Genomic DNA, 22,019 nt, shown 5'->3' on the forward strand with positions numbered 1-22,019 from the left:
AATAAATTCAGCCACCCTAACATTTCCTGTGTAATGTCACTTGGGGAAATAAATCTTTTTCTTTAGTGTTGCTGGCACTGAATTAGTGCCACATCCCACTCCAGAGATGATGCATTTTATTGGTGGAGGAGAGCACCAGTTTTCTTGGCAATTAGTCCCTTTCTGAATAGAACAGATTCTGGTGTCCAAGACTGTGAGAGATTTTTTTTGCTGCAAAATAGCCACTGTTTTGCTTCTGATGTCACAGCCCTGGCAGTATTGAATGCATTACTTTGTGGTGAGGCACCAGGAAGATATGAGGCACTTTATTAACCCATCCTTTAAGAAGCTTTATTTTCTGGACATGATATATTAAGTTGAATAATGCCACTGTAGAGATCTGAGGACACATATATCTTTAAAAGACTTAGGCAAGGCCTGCTAGAGATATTCTGAGTTCTTGCAGGTAACTGCTCTCTCCTTTTCTACGTGTCCTTTAGAAGTATTGCATCTGGTGGAGTTCTATTTGGAAGAAGGGATCACTGATGAAGAAGCTGTAGCTCTTATTGATCTGGAAGCACCAAGGTTAAATAAGAGAGAGGATAAATGGCAAGAGATGGCAAGTGATGGTATCCTTTCAATCCAGAACACACTCTGGTTTTCTTAGGGAAAGAGTGGCAGTTTGGAAGACAGAGTTTTTGGTTGTGGGTTGTTGGGTATTTTTGGATTTGTTATGCTTTTGTTGCATTTTAATCTGCTTCTCTCTTATGACTAGGGGACAGATTCGTTGCTGACATAAGTGGGTACTATTCCATTGCATATTTCTTTTTCAGTTGCTGTTTCAACTAAAAAAGTACGGGTATATTAACCAATCCTGGTAATTTTAGAAGGTTTTCTTTTAGAAAAATCAGTTTCATAACCTTGTCAAATATTGTTAGGTTAAAAATAATACTGTTTACTTATTTTCAAGTAACTTTTTACTTTCTATAAAGGATGAGAGGGCTATCCATTATTCTCCTCTTGTATCACAGTGTTCTATCTTTCTTGCTAAGGAAGAACTGTATTGGGCTCCCTTTGAAGCCTGTCGTTTATTTTGTAGAATCCTATATTGCTGTGGCACACAATGGTGCCAATTGTAGTTGGGGCCTGATAGTAGTAGATACAATACAAATACACAAGACGACATGGTCTATGCCTCAGAGACATGGTCTGTGCCTTTAAAATAGGTTGCCTAAAGTGAGGTGTTAGATGTTTATAGGAGGGTAGGGGAATGGAGGATGAGGGTACTACTAAGGTCACATGCATTTATGTAGTTTAGTTACTGCTAGTAACTTGGTGGTTTTAAGCTCTGCTGTTCCACAGCAATTGCTATTTAGTGAGGCGTGGCACTCCATTCTTCCTGGGGCAGAGTAAGTTTCTTCTGCAGCTCTATCTCATATAATCTAGGGATTACTCCAGGGGTATCTGAGTACTCCCAGCCTGCCTGACATGATGGGCGTTGGGTGGAGCAAGGAGTGAGAGCCCTACTACTAAGCCATAAGACAAGTCCTATGAGTGCTAAGATAAGAGGATTTGATTTTGTGGGTGTCCTTGTTTCTTCCATAACAAACCTCTCTAGGAGCACAGAGGCTGAGATTTGATGACAACACAGACATTATCGAAGAGGATGATCCCTTTACAGCAAAATTGAGTTTTGAGGTGAGGATACCTCATTTGGGTTTTCAAATGTTGCTGCTCTTGAGGCTGAAGATTGTTGAGGAGAAAGCAAACCCAGGGTGACTCTACCTGCAAATGTTCTTTCCATGCTATCATATCTCCTTCTGAGCTGGCATCCCACAGTTCCTTCCTTGTGACCATTTACTGATTAGTAGCAGGTCTCAACAGACCACAGCCTCTCCAACTCCTTTACAAAGTGTTACAGTGTTCTGCAGACCCCCGCACGAAATGGAGGAAAGTGGGTGACTGGGAGGCTAGGAGCAGCAGTTGAGGAGAATGGTATCTTTCTCATACAAAGTGATTAGTCCACAGAAAAGAAAAACCTGGAGAACCACTTATTCTATCTGAATGTCTTTTTTAAGTAAACTGTCTCTCTCTGGCCTCATCATCATCAATGGAAAAATAGTCTTCTGGGATGCCTACCCACCCACTCACTGCAGAAACAGATTTAAAAATTATGATGTTTTCTGCATACTGTAGTTTTATGTGACGTGATTTAAAAAATCAAACTCCAAAGTTAGTTTGAACAGCCCTTTACTTTTTTTCATAGTAGCGGGTGTACATAACACCCAGATATAAACATGCCCAAGAGAGAGCCTTAAAGCAAGACATCCAGGGTATAAAATGTGCAGGATATTCATATATAGGCAGTCCATGTTACTGTAGTGTAAATCTGATAACTATAGTTACTCTGAATTTACACTGATGTAACAGAGAACATCAGCTGGCCAAGATTGTTAAACAAGGCCTGGTGGTATTATTGCTGTTATTATTTGTATTACATTAGTGCCTGGGGAGCCCTAAACAACATCAGGATTCCATTGTGTTACATGTTTTTACAAATGTAAGTAATAGATAGTTCCTGCCTTGAAGAGCTTTCGGTCTAAACAGACCAGACAGATGAAAGATGCAGGGGAAAGAATATAACATACGAGCAGGTGATAGTTTGCAAATACCATGTTAGTTCCACAGTATTTTTATTTCCTCATTATTTATTTGGATGGGCATTTGTTGGGAAGAGATTGAGATGAGGCAAATGAAGGGAGAAGAGACGTTGCAGAGAGGGGAGGTAGAGGGACAGGGATAAGAGGAATGCGGAAAGGAGAAGAGGGAGCAGTATTAAGAGTAGGTGGAGTGAGGCAAAGAAACTCAATAGAGCTGGAGCAAACAGCCAGTCAGCATGGGAGAGAATGTCTGGAGAAAAAGCTGTAGACAGCAGTGGGGCTTTGATGTCATATTTGTGCATAGTGTCCCTGCTCAGCTTGAGTTTCTGGTGGACTCCTCCAAGGAGTTTCTTTATACCCCAGTTTTAGATGGCTGGGGCAGGGGTGAGTCCATCTGGAGTCTGGTGTTCCAGCAAGCGGCAGGGGGACTGTCCTCTAGATAGCTCAGGGTCTGGGTGGGTGCAGTTAAGAATAGACATTTTCAGGGAAGTTTTTGTAAATGGCTTTTTTTTCCTTTTAAATAAAAAATTGTGTTGATGGGAATGAGTGAAGCACAGTGAAAATACCTTTACTCACATCTTGCTTACTCCCACTGAGGACAGTGAGAAAACTGCCATTGACTTCAGTGGGAGCAGAATCCATGCCTATTCTGTGTTAGCACTTTCTACTGAGTAATAACACTCCGCTCTTTGTCATCTTTAAAACACTTTGCAATTGTTAAGCTTCATTCTTTTTTAAATGCTGCAGCAAGGAGGCTCAGAATTTGTTCCTGTGATAGTGAATCGTGCAGTTCTCCGGTCAATGAGCCGGAGGGATGTCCTGATTAAACGCTGGCCAAAGCCATTACAGTGGCAATACTTCCGGTCCTTGCTACCAGACGCTTCCATTACCATGTGTCCAACATGCTTTCAGGTATAAGTAATGTTTTCATTGGGGTCTTTGAAAACTCATTCCTAATGAGAAGCTAATTGAAATGACCCTGATACTTTAATTTCTAACCCTCGATACATACCTTCTGAAGTCCTGAATAGTAAATAAAGAGAGCAAAATGCCCTCTGCTATATACAGAGAGGATAGGCCTTGCCAGAAGGGCTGGCTTCAGAATAGCTTGTGGTAACTGAATTTGTAGAATGAAGTATTTGGGGACTGCACAGTGATGGCAAGAATTGTAGCCACTCAAGAAGTCCTAAAGTGAACTAAAAGAAGGGAAACATTGATTTTTTTCTCTGCCTTTCTAACCTTATAGCCTGGTTTAGTGGGGGCATTCAGCAAGTAAAATGATTTTTTTTCTTTGTAGTTCCCCCACCGCAGGTATGTTTTCTTCAAAATATTCAATAGTTTGGATATTTTTGGTTATGTGGAAGCAGAGAAAGCATCCTAAAGTCCACCCTCCTTTCTCACAGAGCAGTTGGGTTTCACTGGTTGGGTGAACTGACTTCCATAGCCTCCACACTTCTTTAATGAAATATGTGCTCTTATATTCCAAATTATAGCTGTTACAAACAGCTGTAAATTACTTGTTATTGTGGAAACATGAACTCTGTTGTAACAGTAGCATCAGGTATTCTGAGCCCTAGCAAAACCATTCCATCTCAGTTTCCTTTTCCTAGATGTGAGCCAGTAACAGTGTAATAGATAACTCCTAAATCTGTTCCTAATTCACAGATGTTTCATTCAGAGGATTATGAGCTCCTGGTGCTCCAGCATAACTGTTGTCCATACTGTCGGAGAAGAATTGATGAGTCAAACCAGTGAAAAAGATCCATCCAAGAGATCTTTCTGCTATCACAGTGAAATGCATTGCAAACTAATCAAGCTTTCTTAACAGTTTGGTTATGTTGTTACATATATTTTCTCACTCTGTGTATGTTTCATAAGCAGTGGAAAAAGAGAAACTGTTAAATGTCACGTTGTGTCCTATCCAAATGAAATTTTATTTTTATGAGCAATGTAATTACAGAATTTCTATTTATTGCTCTTTGTTTTGTATATAACCACAGAGCCAAATGGGGAAAAAAATGTACATGTATATTTTTAAGGAAAATTCCAGTTTTACTTTCAAGTGTCCTATGTTTATCATGGCAACCTGCCAGTGTGCCATAGATTCGATAGGAATGTTTTAGGGTGAGATTCAGCCTTGAGATAATTCAGTTGACCTCATTGATTTTGCCCCTCTTTATGCCAGGGCTGAATTTGGTCCTTAATATGTACTTGGTTGTTGACAGAACTTGAAATAAAAAGGGGAAGTTTTTGCATCAGTGTTTTATTTTCTTTTGAGCATTTGCTGCAGTCTTTCTCTGAAGTGGAATTTCCCAATGGGAATGTACCTTTTATATCATTTTGGCAGAGAATAGCATTACATTTAGGAGCTCTTACACATATTGACTCACACGTTAATGAACACATGATTAAAACCCTAGTGTGGACAAAGCAAGTTGTAGTTTTAATATGTGTCAACTGGTCAAGGTAAACCCTAACCTCCCCACCAGGTTTTACATAGACCAGCTAACACATTTCAAATCAAGTCACCATGTCTACTGGGATTTTAGTATGTGTTAGCCAATGTGTATTAAAAACTCACCTTTTTTCCTAGTGAAAAAATAAAAGCCACCGATTCATCAGGTGTAATGAATATATTGGAGGGTTCATGAAATGTGCCAGCTTGACAGGCATGGAAGGTAAAGGCTGGCCCCTATTTAGCCACAGAACAGGTACATTATGGGCTTGTCTTCGCTGCAAAATTAACTCTGGCTCTTGCTCAGGTGTTGCTCCTAACCTGGCTTCCATTTAAACACACAACCTCGGGCCCAAGTATGGTGCTGATTTTAATCCAGGCTAGCTGGCCCATCCTGGGGGAAAGGCTAAAGCCCGAGCGCATTTTACACTCAGGCTGGTAATCCACCCACTTTTCAGGGAGTGCACAGGCTAAACCATTCAGGTACTGGTAGCTTTCCAGTGCCATTCTACAGTTTCCCCTATGTGCCCAGGACAGACAAGTTCTCCCACAATCCACTGGGAAAGAATCATAGAGCAGCACAACTTATTGTAGCGCTAAGAACCATGTGATATGACCCCAGAAGTCCTAGAGCCTCATACAGGTATGTGCACAAGGGTGGACTAAAAACTCAACCATGGCTTCACAGCGTGGTTGCTCACGTCTGGGCTAGGCTAGTGCAGGTGCTGATCACCTGAGTTAACTCTGCAGTGAAGATGTGCCCTAAGAGTAGTTGCTGTGCAATCTTTCTCCACCACTATGTTTCAACCCTCACCTGTGGGGAGCAATTCTAGGAGGAGAGAAAGTAGTTCATCTTGCATTCCTGTTCGGTCCTCTGCTTTTCTGCTAATACTGCCCTTTAGGACGCTAACTGAGGGAATGATTTTTCATTATGTGTATACTGCACCAACCTAATAGTTGGACTTCGGAATAGGCCACTGAACAAGCAGTTAGCTGGTAACAACTATGGGTAGGTAACCACTTGGGCTGAATTTGAGCGAGTGACCTAGAAGTGATAGGTTTCTTCATTATTTTTAGTCAAATGTAGATGACAGGTAAGAGTATGCACACAGTATACATCGTTATTATAATCATGCCTACCACAAGTTTCCCTGTGTTTTCAAAGGAATATGATATTCATCTCTGCTTACTGTCCTAAACTGTTGGACAGTGTTTCTGCATGCTGTTAAACAGCTACCACAGAGGCAGCTGAATTTCAGTGGTGATTGAAATGATTTCTATGTGTACTTTAAATTGCTCTAAAAAGTGACTAAAAAAAAAAAATAGCTTCAATGGGCTTCCATATCTCTGTGAATCTGGATCAAATTTTGTTTGACACTTTAAAAAAATATGCTGTTCTGACTACCAGCCTTGTAAATATACTGATCTAAAAGTCCCGACCTTGCTTGCTTGCTTGCTTGTAAATTACTGTATGCAATGAAGACTGCAGTTGGAATTAATAAACCGTTCTGTTTGATACAGGAGCCAGAATTAGAATCTAGCTCGTTTTCCCATAATTGTGTTGGTTTTGCAAAGCCAACAGGAGTGAAAAGCAGTAAAAATAAGTAGCTATGATTTGTAATGACAGGCGAGGAAAATGTTTTGAGCACAGAGGTTTCCCTTTTTTACAGACCCACTTTTCTGACCGTAGATGCATTTTATGTTTGAAAAGCGCTTTTTGGTGCCTTCTGGAGGAAAGATGCTGTGTAAAAGTAAGTCATGATGTGTAAATAAATGTTAGGGCCAATGTAGTATGATTTTTTAAACTACTGTAGTAGTCCCAATTTGCCCTGTGACATTGAAGCTGTTCTTATGTAACTTCAGCATCTTTTGACAATAACACATCATGATAATTCTGTTTTTAGAGTTTTATCAGCTCACAAGATGGTACCAAAAATGACCTTTCCTCCTCTGCGTCCCTTCAGCCACTTACCCTTCACTAGACCTGGTGTGGATAGCAGCATAGACCGCTGTCTGGAACTTGTCCTATGCTTGTTCTTTTATCCTACTATTACTTGCCTTCGCTATCTGTGACGCGCTTCAGGCTCTAAGCTGTGGACAGCAGTTGCAATCTCAGCAATGGCTTACTGCATCAAAGCTTAATGTGACAAATTTGAATATTTGGAAGGATAAACCTTTAATCCTACTGTGTGCCCAGGTATATGTGCTAACAAGTACGTTGGTGCTTAGATAACTGCAATACAACTTGAAAGTAGCTTTGGAAACAAGAAAAGTTCATAGAGGTGGAGTTTTTGGAATGGGTAATATATTAGAGAGGACATGGTGTTTGCATATAAGTGTATAGAAAGACTGTCTCCTCGTCTATACAAATGTCACAAGTGTGCATTTTCCTAGTTCAAGTACTATATTATATGCACCCTAGTCTTCCTCTGATATTGTGAGGCATTCCAATTCCCGTGATGGTATGACACTGTTTTCAATGACAAGCTGGGTGGGGTAATATCTTTTCTTGGACAAACTTCTGTTGGTGAAAGAGACAAGCTACGCAGAGCTCTTCTTCAGGTCTGGGGAAAGTGACAGCTAGATACAAGGTGGAACAGATTATTTAGCATAAATAGTTAACACATCTATTTTCGAACATTTATGACCATGAGACATTCCCCTCGTGGACTGAAGTTTTCCATGCATGGTCTATCCTGAGACCAAATGTTTGTGCACCTCCTGGATGTAAAACTTGAGCAAAATCCCTCCACTGACTCTTTAACATAAGGGCTAGAGTTTGAAGCTGATGCAGGAGGAAGTCTGTTTACTCCATTTTCCCAACTAAACTGTATATACTATGCTAACCCAGGTATAAGGGCTTGGGTTGGAGAAATAAGACTAGGATGGGACACAGGCATTGCCCAGCATCCTAACTCTAGCCAAAATTGCTGTATGGCCTTGAGCTAGTCATGTCCCCTCTAAGCCTCTACTTCCCTATCTGTAAAACTGGGGAGATGATCCTGGTCTAGCTGACTGGAGTGGTGAGAATTAGTGAATGTTTATATAGCACTCTGAATGTTAAGGGCTAAGTTTATATTGTTTACCACTAACAAAATGTAATAAAAAGGCAGAGGAAAAAAATAGATTTTTGGGTTTAAGTAGTAGGAATAATAGTGGTATGATACTTGAGAGAATTGCGTTCTCCATAAGAGATTCTCTCTCTACTGTTAACTTCAGTGTTTTCATCTCCCCTTCACATACTGTCCCATGGACGCTGTAGACCTAAAAACAACCAATGTCTAATTACATTTTTTCAGTCTAAATAATTACTTTATTCTCAGTGTACTGAGAGGGAAAACAGAGAAGCATGGACCATCTGGGAGTTTCAAACAGCAGATTCCCCTGTAGCTATCGTTGCCTTATCAATTTAGTAAGTTGATGCTTCAGAAAGGTTTCAGAGTGATAGTTCAAGAGATTGAAGTCCCCTGACTTCCTGCAGAGCAAACAGAACATTAGCATTAGTTCTGTGAGAGTTGCTACATGGCCCTGCCAAATGTGCACCTCACCCCTGAGCAAGAGGGAGATGGGAATTATTATTTGCTAAGCCCTGGCCCTGGTACTGTAGAAATAGCAAATAAAGACAAGCTTTGCCAGAAGGAGTTGAGAAGGTGACACAACAGGAGACCCAGAGACAGGTGTTAATGTTTCACTTTTTCATTTCTCCCATTATCACAAAATATTAGGGCAGACAAGGCAGGTGGCTGATGTAGGCTAAAGGTTGTAGGCATCATAGAACAACTAGCTCAGTCAGTCCTTGGCCTCTCTGCTGTCAAGACTCCAGCTGGGATGCCAGTTATGAAGCAGCTATCTGGCTGCCTGGAACTATGCTGAGACTGCCATCTCATTTCACATGGGCCACAGACCAGCTTTCAGACGATAACAGGGCTTGGGCCAAGCTCCAGTTGGTAACCTAGAGTTCAAAGGCTGCATATCCCATTATCAGTTCCCTGAGTCATTCAGCCTCCACCCCACCGTACGTAATGTGGTTTTTACATCAAGTTATGCATTCCTTTGAGGAGGAGAAAAAGGGCTCAAAGCTCATCCCTGCAACCTGCCTCCACGTGCTAGCACATCAAGAAAGTGCAATACGGACACTGGACATGCTTACAATAGGAAATACTTACTACACACCTACCCCTGCTGATAATTATATTTCAGCTTTCTCTAGTGCTTTCCACCTAAGCAACCCAATGGCTGTTCTGCAGCCATTAATAAATTAAATGTCACAACACCCCTGGGAAGTAGAGAAATATTATGATCCCCATCACACAGCTGGGGCAACAGGGCACAGAGCAGCTACTGCCCATGAAAATGACCTATCATTTGAGTACCTCTGTTGTCTGACTGCCCTGCTTTAGCTATGTGGGATCCAGCTTTCAGAAGTGCTGAAAACTACCAATCCAGGGGAAGTCAATGCAAGCTACTGGTGATCAGCCCTACATCTCTAAATGGGGTACCCAAAAATGGAGAGACCCGATCTTGGCGATCAGTTCTGAAAATTTGCACCTCAGTGAATTGTGTAAGGCCACGCAGCAAGCACGAGGCAGAGCTGGGACCAGAAGCAGAGGTTATACTGGTTTTCCCTCTATTCTGTACGTGATATCTCTGTGTGTGTTATAGATTAACAAAGGGACTTAGGTGTGGTGATGCTGAGCATTGCCCCACCACACTCTTAGGCAGCTACAAAATTGCTGGCATCTAGGCTCCTTTTTCTATGAATGGGGAGAAACAGCACCTCAGAATGGGACCCACAAAAACACTAGGGGGTCCCTGTTTAAGCTAGCCAATGAGAGACACCGAGCCTAGATGTCCATGCTAGGCACCTAAAGCCAAACTCCCCCTGGTTGGGATTCTCAGCTGCCAACCCCCTCTTGAGGTTACACACTTAGGTCATTTTAGCAAGAAGCCAGGGGAAGAGAGTTGGGAGGAGGAGGAGCACCACCCTTATAACTATTAGCCCAGTGGGTAGATTACTCACCTGTAGGGTTGCCATCTGTGAGGTACAAGAGATTGAGATCGCCAGGATGGTCCTGAGCCTATAAAACTGGACAGCTGGCAGTGTGTACTGAGCACCCTGTACAGCTTTCCCAGGACAGCTACTTCAAAAAAGGGGTGGTCCTGGGAAAAGGTGGCAACCTTACTCACTGGGATGTGGGACACCCCTGGTTTGTCCCCTTCCTCACCTGAGTGGGCGAAGGGATTAACTTTGATCCACCATCTCTTAGACGAGTGCTTGAACCACTGTGTAATGGGATAGCCAGATGGCTGGGGAGGGGACTCCCTCACTCTTCCTGTTGAAGCGATTCCACTTTGGCTAAATAATGAAAGGCCCATTGGGCCAGAGAGAGAGCATGCAAACATGAGAAAGACTCTGTAGCCCTCTGGCTAGCGCAAAGGAGATTGAGGATCCAGTCCCTCTCCTCCAATGACTTCTTAAAATTATTTATCCACAGTGGAACAGCTTTGACAGGAGACTGAGAGATCGCCATCTCAAAATAGCCCATAGCCCCGTGGCGAACGCACTCTCCTGCAAGATGGCAGCTTATAGTTCAAATCCCTTCTTTCCCCCTCAAGTGGAGGAATTTAAACTGGCGGTCTCCCACAACCCAGGTGAGTACCCTCCAGTTGGCTAAAAGTCATGAAGGGGCTCGTCCTCTGCTGCCATCTTGTGTAAGCTCACCTATAGAGGGACTGAGCCATAGATGAGCTCAGACCATGCTTACTGGATCCAGTCCTGTAGGTGAGTTAGGTGGAGAAATGCCTATTTCCCCCTCATTCATGCCTGGCTCTGGGGCTTAGGTGTCGGGACACTTGGCATGGATCTGTGGTGCCTATGCCCAGAAGTGAAAATATTGATGCCACGGTATGCATCCGATGAAGTGAGCTGTAGCTCACGAAAGCTTATGCTCAAATAAATTGGTTAGTCTCTAAGGTGCCATAAGGTGCCACAAGTACTTCCTTTCCTTTTTATTGATGCCTTGGGAATTTTTATTGCAAAAACTTAGGTGCCAAGTGAGTTTAGGGCTTGATGGCTGCTGATTGGATGTTTTGGGAATCCCAGTGGGGCCTCATGCTAAAATTTAGGCAATGGAAGTGATAGTTAAGTGCCTAAGTCCTTTTGTGAATCTAGCCATACAAGTTCAATATTCTCTGGTAACCATTTTGCAACCCAGAAACAGGTGTCACCATAACACCTTCCTTGGAAAGCCAATTAACAGTTGAAATCCTAGCTTGGATTATTATGATCAATAATACCATAAGCCTTAATCATGCTGACACTGATGTTGGAAGCTTACCCAAGGTGGCACTTTATAAAGGCTGCAGTACTGAGAATAGTATAGCCAGCTTCTGCTCAAATGTTAATAAGGAGGTGAATTTCAAGAGGGGAGCCTCAAAGGAAGCAAAACTTACTTGTAAGACCAAAAATACCTCTGGAACTGCAACCATGAATGGAACAGAGGGGCCAAATTTCTATGTGCCCATGTCCAACAAGACAGGGATAGTACGGAATCCATTTGAGTATCCTCAGTACTACCTAGCTGACCCGTGGAAGTTCTCTGTACTGTCTGCTTACATGTTTCTGCTGATTCTTCTTGGCTTCCCTGTCAACTTCCTGACTCTGTATGTCACCATCCAACACAAGAAACTCCGGACACCCCTCAACTACATCCTTTTGAACCTGGCCTTTGCTAACCTCTTCATGGTCTTTGGAGGATTCACCACCACCATGTACACCTCAATGCATGGCTATTTTATCTTTGGGACAACTGGCTGCAACATTGAAGGCTTCTTTGCTACACTGGGTGGTAAGTTTTCTACATGTGTAAATAAACAATGCTTACCTTAAACCTTAGTCCATCCTGTGCTTTGCTGTACATTGGGCTACCCACATTTGCCATCCTTGCCTGTCAACTGGCCTTCTCTCCAAATCTTCCCATTTCATGTTGAGGTGCTTGATGTCATTCAGAACTGTTCGCTTACATGTTATTCACTGTCTTCATCTTTCTTCTTGCGTTTTCTGGCTTCCATTCAAGAGTGGTATTTGGTGTAAATAATCAAGAGGCAATTTTAAAATCTCCGCCTTTTGGGTTTCCCTCAAGATTTTAGGAAAGAGAGATAAATCAGATCATTTCAGTGTGCACTCTAAAGGGCAGCTGGAATAGAGAGGTGTAAATAACCAAGAGGCAATTTTAAAATCTCCGCCTTTTGGGTTTCCCTCAAGATTTTAGGAAAGAGAGATAAATCAGATCATTTCAGTGTGCACTCTAAAGGGCAGCTGGAATAGAGAAACTGCATTGTAATTTGGACTAATTTAACGTTGTGATATTTCAAGGCAGGAAATAAATGGGGGAGAAGAAATAAAGCACCATGATTTTCTGCCTTCTTTTAGCACTTTGGGGGAAGTTTAGCTAGTGAGTATCCTGAAAAATGTAGAGTGTAGGATTGACAAGTGACCTGCAACAGATTTTAAAATGTTCAGTTTATATGCTTTTTGTCTTGTTCTTTTAACCTTAGAAATAACAAATCTGGTTTTCCCTGGTGTTGCCTGAGGACTTTCTGAGAATCTCAGATCATGTCTGTTGTGAACTCTCATTGAAGAGGCAGGGTTATTTAGCCTTTAACAAAGTCATCCTTTCTTCCAATATCAATCAGGCTTTAGGCTAAACTGTGGGACTAAAAAACCCTTCCCCTCTCAGTTCAGTTCAGTTTTCAGATATCTGTCTTGTGAGGTCATTTTATCAGTTCTCCAGTTACCATATAGTCTTCGTGTGTAGACAAGACTACATCTATGACAAAATAAACAAGCAGGAAAAAGAAATACGGCTGTTGTGACAACAACCTTTCCAGCCTTCTTTATCCATTGTAAAGAAGGCGAAAAGGGCACAAGCCCAATTTCCCTTCCATTATAGATCACCTTTTAAATGCCCTTACTAACAGAGCTCCTGATCTGAGAGGTGCTGAGCCATGGGTGGAAATCAGTGGGAATTGTCAGTGCTCATTACCTCTTGGAATCTGGCTCATGGATTTTTTAAGTAGAGATACAAATGTGGAGAGGAGAGATTGGGCTCATCCATGTGATAGGATGATGCAGTAGGGCACAAAACACTAGCAAAATGATGGGTACAATGATCAATAGTAGAATAAGATACTTGTGTGTTCCTTACTATATTTTAATTCAGATCTGTGATACTAACATTCCTTGAAACCTTACCTGGATTTCTTTGCCATTTAGAGACTTCAGTGGAAATCATAACATAAGAATTAATCCAACCTCAGTCACCAGATCTAGGAATTATTTTGGAGAAGTTCTATGGCCTATGCTATGCAGGAGGTCAGATTAGATTATCACAATGGTCCCTTCTAGCCTTAGAATCAATAAAAAGGACTCATTTACATGGCTATGTGTTTTCTTTTTCTTCTGTTGTTGGTAACGGTCTATGTGTGCCTCTCTCTCTTTCTCTCTCTTTTACAGGTGAAATAGCTCTGTGGTCCCTAGTCGTCTTGGCCATTGAAAGATATGTGGTGGTCTGCAAGCCCATGAGCAACTTCCGATTTAGTGAGACCCATGCCCTCATGGGTATCATTTTCACCTGGGTCATGGCCCTGGCCTGTTCTGCTCCTCCATTGTTTGGATGGTCTAGGTATGGACTGAACATTTTCTGACATGATGCCCCAGCTAGCATGGTGTTAGCAGCAGTTAATGAGGTGTTTTACGTATTTCTGTAGCAGCATTCCAAGTAAAGCAACCTCATTCACCAGTTCAAGGGCAGACACTAATCTCATTGGTTTAACTGCAGGTACATCCCAGAGGGCTTGCAGTGCTCATGTGGAATTGATTATTACACTCTGAAACCTGAGGTCCACAATGAATCTTTTGTCGTCTACATGTTTGTGGTTCATTTCCTCATTCCATTGATCATCATTTCCTTCTGTTATGGGCGCCTGGTTTGCACTGTTAAAGAGGTAGGTAGACCTGTTAGAGATGACCAAAAACCTGCATCTGACGCCTATTCTCCCCTACCCCAAATACTGGGAGATTTCAGATCCAGATCTGAACTCTGCAGCTGGCTCCATCCCTGTAGTGAAATGAACCATAACCCCAGAGCTAATCAACCCTGATATTTGGGAAGCTAGGGTGATGTGAATTTGATGTTTGTAGCTCATCACACCCCTAAACCCTTCACAAACTCCCTGGACAGTCAATTTCAGCATGTCTCCCAGATACTCCTGGGGGAATTCTGCACCACTGCATACGTGCAGAATTCATGTCCCCCGCAGATTTCTTTCCTCCCCCATAGAAAATGGTGGGGAAGCAAATGGAAGCTGTAAGAGCGGTCACATGCCCCTCCCCAGCAGCACGGGTGCATCATTTCGGGCTCCTGGAGCAGCTGGCGGAGAGGTAAATCACCACAGGGGGGTGGGGGCAGGGCTGGGGATGCCCCTGCTGGTGGCTCCTACCCTGTGCCGGACTCAGCTGCTAGTTCCACCTGGGCTAGGGGTGAGGAAGGACAGAATTTCCTACTTGTTCCCCTGCAAGGAGCAGCTGGGGCTAGGGCTGGGACCGGGTCAGACCCACTCCCACAAACCTCCCCCAGCTGCCGGAGCTCTGGACCCTCCACCTGCTTCCTGCCCCCTTGGCTCCTCAGAAGCAGGGGGAGGGGTCACTATACAGGGAGCTGCTCCCCTGTCTGCCCAGCTCTCTGTGCATCTGGACCCCCCCACAAATTCTCCCCTGCATCTGGACCCTGCATCTGCACCCAGCCCCCCACTCCACTGAGCCCCAACCAGCTGGACACAGACTTTCACCCCACCAAGCGCCATTCCTCCAGCATCCGGACTCCAACCCCACTGAACCCCCACACCCAGACCCCCCTTGCCGAGCTCCATCCCCCAACACCAGACCCCCACCCCGCTGAGCCCCAGCTACTTTCACCAGGAACTCTCTGCAGAGTCCCATTGCCCTTGCACCCAGAACCCAACAGTGAGCCCCTGTGCATCCAGATCCCCCCCTGAGCTGCCTGCACCCAGATTGCCCCACACAGAACCCTCTCACCCCACACCTGGATCCCTCCACACTAAGCCCCTCCACACATGGATCCTGCTGGGCTGAGCCTGCCCACACTGGGATTGGGGGCCAAGGCTGGGCATGCATGTGAGACTCTATCCCTCTCACTTACTATCTCGGTGCACCTGGCGTGGAGGGACAGGGCTCCGGGGTTTCTGGGGCAGGCCCGGCCCTTGCACTGTGTCAGGGTCAGGTGCAGCCTCGCCACCAAGTCCATGTCCCAACCGGGGCTGCAGGGTGATCTGCCACCTCCATGCAGCCGGTGGCCTGTGCTCCCCGCTGCCACGCTGGAGCCTCCACATTCATTTATTGACAAAATATGCAGAATTTTAAAATATTGTGTGTAGAATTTTTATTTTTTTAGTGCAGAATTCCCTCAGGAGTACCCAATCTATCCCCTGCAGCACCATCATCATTTCAGTGGTCTTATCTCTTTAGGCTGCAGCTCAGCAACAGGAATCAGCCACCACTCAGAAAGCTGAGAGAGAAGTTACTCGCATGGTCATCATCATGGTTATTGCGTTCCTCATTTGCTGGGTCCCCTATGCCAGCGTCGCTTTCCACATTTTCACCCACCAGGGATCTGACTTTGGCCCTGTCTTCATGACCATCCCAGCTTTCTTTGCCAAGAGCTCTGCTATCTACAACCCAGTGATTTACATTGTAATGAACAAACAGGTAAGTGGCAAATCTCTGGTCTTCTTCTTTATTTATTTATGAATTTCTTAATAGCTAACAGAGAGTTATAGCACTTAGATCGTATTTTTAAAGCTCTTTTTTGCTCAATGTGGCACAAGTGGAGCTTTTTCAAGGCAATTTTGGTTCTGTCATCAAAAGGGACGTTTAATCATTGTGTTGCTGTCCTTTAGTATTACATAAATCTACTGAACGCAACTGGAAGTCATAAGGACTGTCTATTTGAAATGATCAATGCATTGATTTAGTTAAATATCTAGGACTGTATTCTGTTCTCAGTTACAATGGTGCAACCATTTTGATTCAGTAGATATGCACTAGTCTAACAGAGCCAATAATAAGAATACTCAGTAAGGTTAAGGTAATCCTGAACAGAAGCTGTAGCTAGCTCTAGGAAGTGGGAAAGGTTAAGCACATAAATTTGGCAGAGCGAATAAATCATTGGTCTAGCAAGTCTACTATTCTACCTCCAATAATGAGCAGCACCTGGCACTTTAGGGCAACTTAGTCCACAAAAAGCCTTCCCAAAATGCACTTGGCCATCTGTGCAATGCTATATCAGGAGCAGAAATTCCTTCCAGATCCCTGGTATGATCATCTCATACTGCAAAACATGAGCTTCGGTTACCCCCCTTTTTTTTTTTTAGTATTTTTTTATTATTTTAATCGAATATTGAGCTGTTAACAAATTGTGATCTTTCAAGGGTCAACTCATGCTTGCCTCACTCAGATGAGAAGCCCCATTCACTTCAACAGGATTGTTCAGCTAAGGGATCCAATGCAAGTCCCACTGGCGATAAGTCTTTCCACTGACTTCAGTGGGAGTTAGATTGTTCCCAAGGTGTGCAGACTTTTACAAGGACATATCAATAGACCTGAACTGGTCTAATCCAGGAGCTTCTTCATTAGCCACAATTCCTTGAATTTCCCCCCTCATTGCTTTAGTCAAAAATCCCTCCCGGTGCATTACTGATGCATTTAATGTAAGGATATTCACAATGTATAGGGTTGGCTGACGGTTGTCACACTGCCTGCATTGGCTGGTTACCTCTGCCGCCATTGTTTTCTTTTCTAGTTCCGTAACTGCATGATCACCACCATTTGCTGTGGAAAGAACCTGCTCGGTGACGACGACGCTTCTGCTGGCACCAGGACAGAGACTTCCTCAGTCTCCACCAGCCAGGTTTCTCCTGCATAGATTCCTCATGGAAGCTGCTGATCTCAGAGCTGGCATGCCTTGTCAGCAAGGATGCGCAAGTCCCATTTGCATGCATGTAGTCGTGTCCACCATCACCACCGCCTGCATGTGATTCACAGTTAACCCAGCAGAATGGACTTTTCAGTTCTGATAATAGAAATCATTTGAACAAGTTTGTACATATTTTTTTTAATTAAATACAAAGGGCTAGCTCCTCAGCTGGTGTAAATGTGTGTATACCCATTGACTTGTATAGCGTTATCCCCATTTACACTGACCAAACATCTGGGTCACGATCCTTAGCTTCATACAGAGGGGCGAATGTTCTCCTTTCACAGAATGGAAAAGATGAGTAAGGCTGCAGCCTTGTGGATTCATCCCTACCATGGCATCTGTTCTGGATGCGAACCACAGGGGCCATGGTTAGGAAAGCCCATAGTAAAGAGCCAAGATACAGCAATCTAGCAGGGGATGAGGTATACCCGTGTTACAAAGCTGGGATCAGTGGGGGTGCATGAAACCTAGTGAGCACTGGCTAGGGTTGCCACCTCTCCGGGTTTTTACCTGGACAATCTGATTTTTGGCTTCTGTGTCCAGGTGCCATATAGAATTGCCAGGTGCCCGGTTTTTGACTGGAAAGTCCAGTCAAAAAGGGGACCAGGCAGTGTCTGGTCAGATGTACTGACCAGACACCACAAATCTGGTTACCGCAAGGCAGGGGAAAGCACCTGGTCATTAACCCACACCAGCTCCTGCTCAGCTGGGGCCATCTCCTACCTCCAGGAGGCTCCTTGTCAGGTTGCTGCAGCTCCCGTCCCAGCCTTAGAGAAGAGGGAGCCCAGCTGGGGTAGATGAGGGGTGGGGGAGAAGAGGGACGTGGAGACGATCCAGCAAGTGGTGGGGGAAGGAGCGAACGACAGGGGCGGGGCCTTGGGGAGAACAGGCAGAGCAGGAGCGGGGGTTTGGGGGGAAGAGGTGGAGAAGGGGCTGGGGAAGAAGTGGAGAAGGGGGCAGGGCCTCGAGGGTCTGGTTACCAGCTGTTAGAAAGGTAGCAACCCTAGTGCCAGTGACATTTAAGGGGTTACAATGTTACAATTTAACCATTAAATAGAATAATGAATAATCTTGGGGAGGATTCTGGTCTTTCCCCTGCTGCACACACAAACTCCCCTGCACACAACCAGTTAGCTATGCGGTGCACAAGGAATAGGATTTAAACCGTAAGCAACAGCTGATTTGCAGCGTCTTTTCCGTAGCATGTGACATTATATTTCCATGGTAACATATATAGTCATTTGGCTTCTCCCTGACTCCTCCTACATGTCCATAGACCACACCCCTATAGTTTGAGCTCTTTATGGTTCTCCTGTGGTTCACCTACCAATTTTCAGCTGTAATTTGATTTGGCATCGCACCAAGTAAGAGGTTTTGGCCAAGGCTTGTGCTTTTTGAGGATTGATTGGTGGCACATTGCTACGCTTTTCTTCTCTTCATAGCAAGCAAGCCAAGGGAGCATATGGCCCAGAGATTTCAACATATGTTTAAAGCGCTAAAAGATGGCATAATGCAATTGTACCAATGTTCTTTATTTTTATTTTTAGCTCAGTTATACAAATAAGATGTTTTTCTTGCCCTTCTGTTATCAACATTTGAAACTATTCTTGTATAGTATATCTTCTCCAATTTCTAATTCTATGCAGCTTTGCAAGATCTGATAGAGAAGGTCTATAGAAACTATGCAAGTTAAACCTTTAATAAAGAGCAATTTGCAAGTACAAGTCTCTCGTTATTTATTTTTAATTGATACTTCTACATATTCAGTGAAATCTGAAGCTCAAAGGTTCATGATCATTCAGTGGTTAGGTTGAAGGCTCATTCATATGCTCAGAATCTGAAATATTTTTTTTGGTAGGAAAGAAAAGGAAGGGTTTTTTTGTTTGTTTTTTTTAGTTGTCCAGTTATACTTTCCTCTACAGGAATAATGGAAGAGCTTAGGATGGCTGACAATAAACCTTGCAGTTTTGACAGAGTCATGGGGCTGCTGATATATCTAAGGGAGTGGAGGTGGTTACTCTGAGCTGTTTTTGTGTCTGATTAAACACATCACATCTAGAGCTGGAGGAGAAATAGTTTTCCTGTCCCATGAACCTTTTTGAGATTTCGAACAATTTTCCTATCCCCAAAAGGTCAAACTCTTGAACATTTTCATGAACCAAAAATTGAAGAAAAATTCAGTGTTGGGTCAATTGAAATATTTCATTTGATAATTTCAAAGCATTTTGTTTCTATTTTGACTATTTAAAATTTGTTACAAGTTTTTTGTAGCTTTAATTAGCTTGAATGTGGAAACAAATGTGGAAACAAAAAGCCATTTTCAAACCAGGAGTTTCCAACAACTTGGAAACTTCTTTTTTTCAAAACATTTTTTGAATTGAAAACGTTATCTGAGCTGACTCTTTCCTGAGGGAAGTTTTGGCTTTGATGAATCAGCATTTTTTGGATGAAAAAAACATTTAATTAATAATTTCCCAGCCAGCTCTAAGCACACCTTCTTCTGCCATGACTCTGCTTTTCTGATTTCATAAAGTGGTTCTGCTCCGATGTTAACTGGAGAGTTTAGTTTCTTTTGCTCATATTGAGACAAATATTTTTGACGCGCTAGCAAATACAGAGATGATATGGCCCTAATTCTCAGGTAAATAGTTTATTCCTCCAATCAGAGTGAAGTTAGCAACAGCATCAGGTAGCCAACTCACTGCCATGTTTAGCCACAGAACCACCTGGGTCACAGCAGTGTAGCCTTCCCCTAGCCTGCTCTATATATGTGCCCTGGCACTGGCCTGGACGGATGGCTGGAAGGGGTAAAAGAGTAATTCAGTCACCACAGTTCATGCAATTACAGGAGTCTCTGTTGATGTCACTTCCAGTTGTGATGGGCGTGATTTTGTGATGTGGAACTGAGCCCATCACATTTTTTTCATACAGGCCTCCACCAGCCATCAGATGGTAATTCCTGCCCTAGCACAGGTTTGAATCGGCAACCAAATGTGAAAGGTTTAAAGTGCTCAGTGACCTAAAGGGGAGATGATACCAGCACCTCAGCTATCTAATGCCTCCTTTAGGGGCATCGTTGATTTATTGAAATGCCTCTGTCTATACTGGGAGCTGTGGTGAATCCAGGGTTTTGAGAACAGAGCTCTATTCATACTGAAATCCCAGCTGGGAGAAGTGGTTGAGCATTCTGCTGAAATGCTTTCCCTTTTCAAACCCAGTGACCTGCATGAGAGGCACTAACACTGTCCACACCCTCCCACCACTGAACGTTGTCCTGAGCATGGTCACACAGCGCGCCAAATGACCATGGAGAGCGCGTGGGCGAGAGGCTGTGCCGTGAAAGGTCCTCCATCAAATCCTGATATAGTCACATAATTCCTGCCCAGACAAAAACTTCCATTGGACTTGATTGAATGCTGCTGTCCTGGAATAGAAAATAATGACTCTAATCCATTCAAAACAAAAGAATTAACTCTTCCAAATGAAGGCGGGAGGAAGAGAGAGACATTGCTCTTTTGTTACGCCAGGACTTGTAAGCCACTCTGACACTATAGTGATGGGTGCAGCATAGAGGTTTTATTATTATTATCTGTTGTTTCTCTCGTGGTATTCCATTGCACTGGGGCTGTTCACACACAACCCACTGGTTAGTGAGGCTGCCAGGTCCTCCTCTGTGCCCAATCTGCAGAGGCTATAACTATGTTGCAGCTCCACCAACAGAGCATCTTGGCTCTTTAAGCTCAAGCTGTAGCTCATTGCTTTGGTTCTGGAGATTCCCCTCGTCATGCTCTGCTGGGTTAGCCAAGATGGTGGCTGACATGCACACATGGAAAGGTCACACATTCCCAGTGCTAGGTCATAACCTAGGCTTGTGACTGGGTGAGGCAGGCAGGAGCCAAGGGGTCACAGTAAAATGAGCATGCTTGCATAGCAGGCAGTAGTAAGTAGGCATTAATCCTGCAGTTGTTACACCTTCCTTCCAGAGAGAGGGCTTCAGGTTTTATCCCGTTGAGCAATCAAATGCAAATGGCTGCCACTTAGCAATGTTCAATTCCAGTTTTGATATGTGAGCTCAAATACTACTGTGATGCTGGCTGAAGATGGTCACCCTGCTGGTTTCTGGCTGCTGGAGCGAAGGCCAGGATCTAACTCAATTACTTTTGATTACATCAACTCAATTGATTTCCGCTTTTACTAGTTCTTTGCAGACTTTAAAAATAAGATATTTCCGGACAGATTTTTGCAAGTTCTTAGGTGCTATAGATTCATAGATTCATAGATATTTAGGTCAGAAGGGACCATTATGATCATCTAGTCTGACCTCCTGCACAAAGCAGGCCACAGAATTTCACCCACCACTCCTGCAAAAAACCTCACACCTATATCTGTGCTATTGAAGTCCTCAAATCGTAGTTTAAAGACTTCAAGGAGCACAGAATCCTCCAGCAAGTGACCCATGCCCCATGCTAAAGAGGAAGGCGAAAAACCTCCAGGACCTCTTCCAATCTGCCCTGGAGGAAAATTCCTTCCCGACCCCAAATATGGCGATCAGCTAAACCCTGAGCATATGGGCAAGATTCATCAGCCAGATACTACAGAAAATTCTTTCCTGGGTAACTCGGATCCCACCCCATCTAATATCCCATCACAGGCCATTGGGCCTATTTACCATGAATATTTAATTACCAAAACCATGTTATCCCATCATACCATCTCCTCCATAAACTTATCGAGTTTAATCTTAAAGCCAGATAGATCTTTTGCCCCCACTGCTTCCCTTGGAAGGCTATTCCAAAACTTCACTAAAGTCTTATAACCATTCCTGTAAAAACTCCCAAAGGATTATGTAAGAATATTTTTATTGATCCC

The 22,019-nt window shown here is 43.5% G+C and overlaps 2 protein-coding genes across 8 annotated transcripts in view; both read left to right on the forward strand.

Annotated features, from left to right (window-relative positions):
• IFT122 (intraflagellar transport 122) overlaps positions 1–4,894 on the forward strand; it is a 49,545-nt gene extending 44,651 nt beyond the window's left edge. For 6 of the 7 annotated variants that reach the window (XM_075130285.1, XM_075130284.1, XM_048858601.2 and 3 more), the window contains 4 exons: positions 480–608; positions 1,598–1,677; positions 3,387–3,551; positions 4,305–4,894. In XM_075130285.1, coding sequence (XP_074986386.1) covers positions 480–608; positions 1,598–1,677; positions 3,387–3,551; positions 4,305–4,394 — 464 coding nt within the window. In that variant the 3' untranslated portion in view covers positions 4,395–4,894. Of the gene's footprint in view, positions 1–479; positions 609–1,597; positions 1,678–3,386; positions 3,552–4,304 lie in introns of those variants that run through there. The other variant, XR_012669195.1, reaches the window with a different exon arrangement.
• Positions 4,895–11,581: 6,687 nt separating this feature from the next.
• Positions 11,582–17,310, forward strand: RHO (rhodopsin). Its single transcript, XM_048858495.2, has 5 exons — positions 11,582–11,942; positions 13,610–13,778; positions 13,935–14,100; positions 15,641–15,880; positions 16,974–17,310. Exons 1-5 carry the CDS (start codon positions 11,582–11,584, stop codon positions 17,094–17,096), a joined length of 1,059 nt encoding a protein of 352 aa, XP_048714452.2. The 3' UTR covers positions 17,097–17,310.
• Positions 17,311–22,019: the final 4,709 nt, after the last annotated feature.

This window comes from Caretta caretta, chromosome 7 (assembly GCF_965140235.1).
Source record: "Caretta caretta isolate rCarCar2 chromosome 7, rCarCar1.hap1, whole genome shotgun sequence".
NCBI lineage: Eukaryota > Metazoa > Chordata > Testudines > Cheloniidae > Caretta > Caretta caretta.

What these genes read in the sequence shown, in the direction of transcription:
- RHO (XM_048858495.2), top strand. Translation starts at nt 11,582, where the DNA reads ATGAATGGAACAGAGGGGCCAAATTTCTATGTGCCCATGTCCAACAAG. An exon ending in CCATTGTTTGGATGGTCTAG is followed by an intron (nt 13,779 to 13,934) that starts GTATGGACTGAA and finishes GTTTAACTGCAG; the next exon opens with GTACATCCCAGAGGGCTTGC. An exon ending in ACATTGTAATGAACAAACAG is followed by an intron (nt 15,881 to 16,973) that starts GTAAGTGGCAAA and finishes TTTCTTTTCTAG; the next exon opens with TTCCGTAACTGCATGATCAC.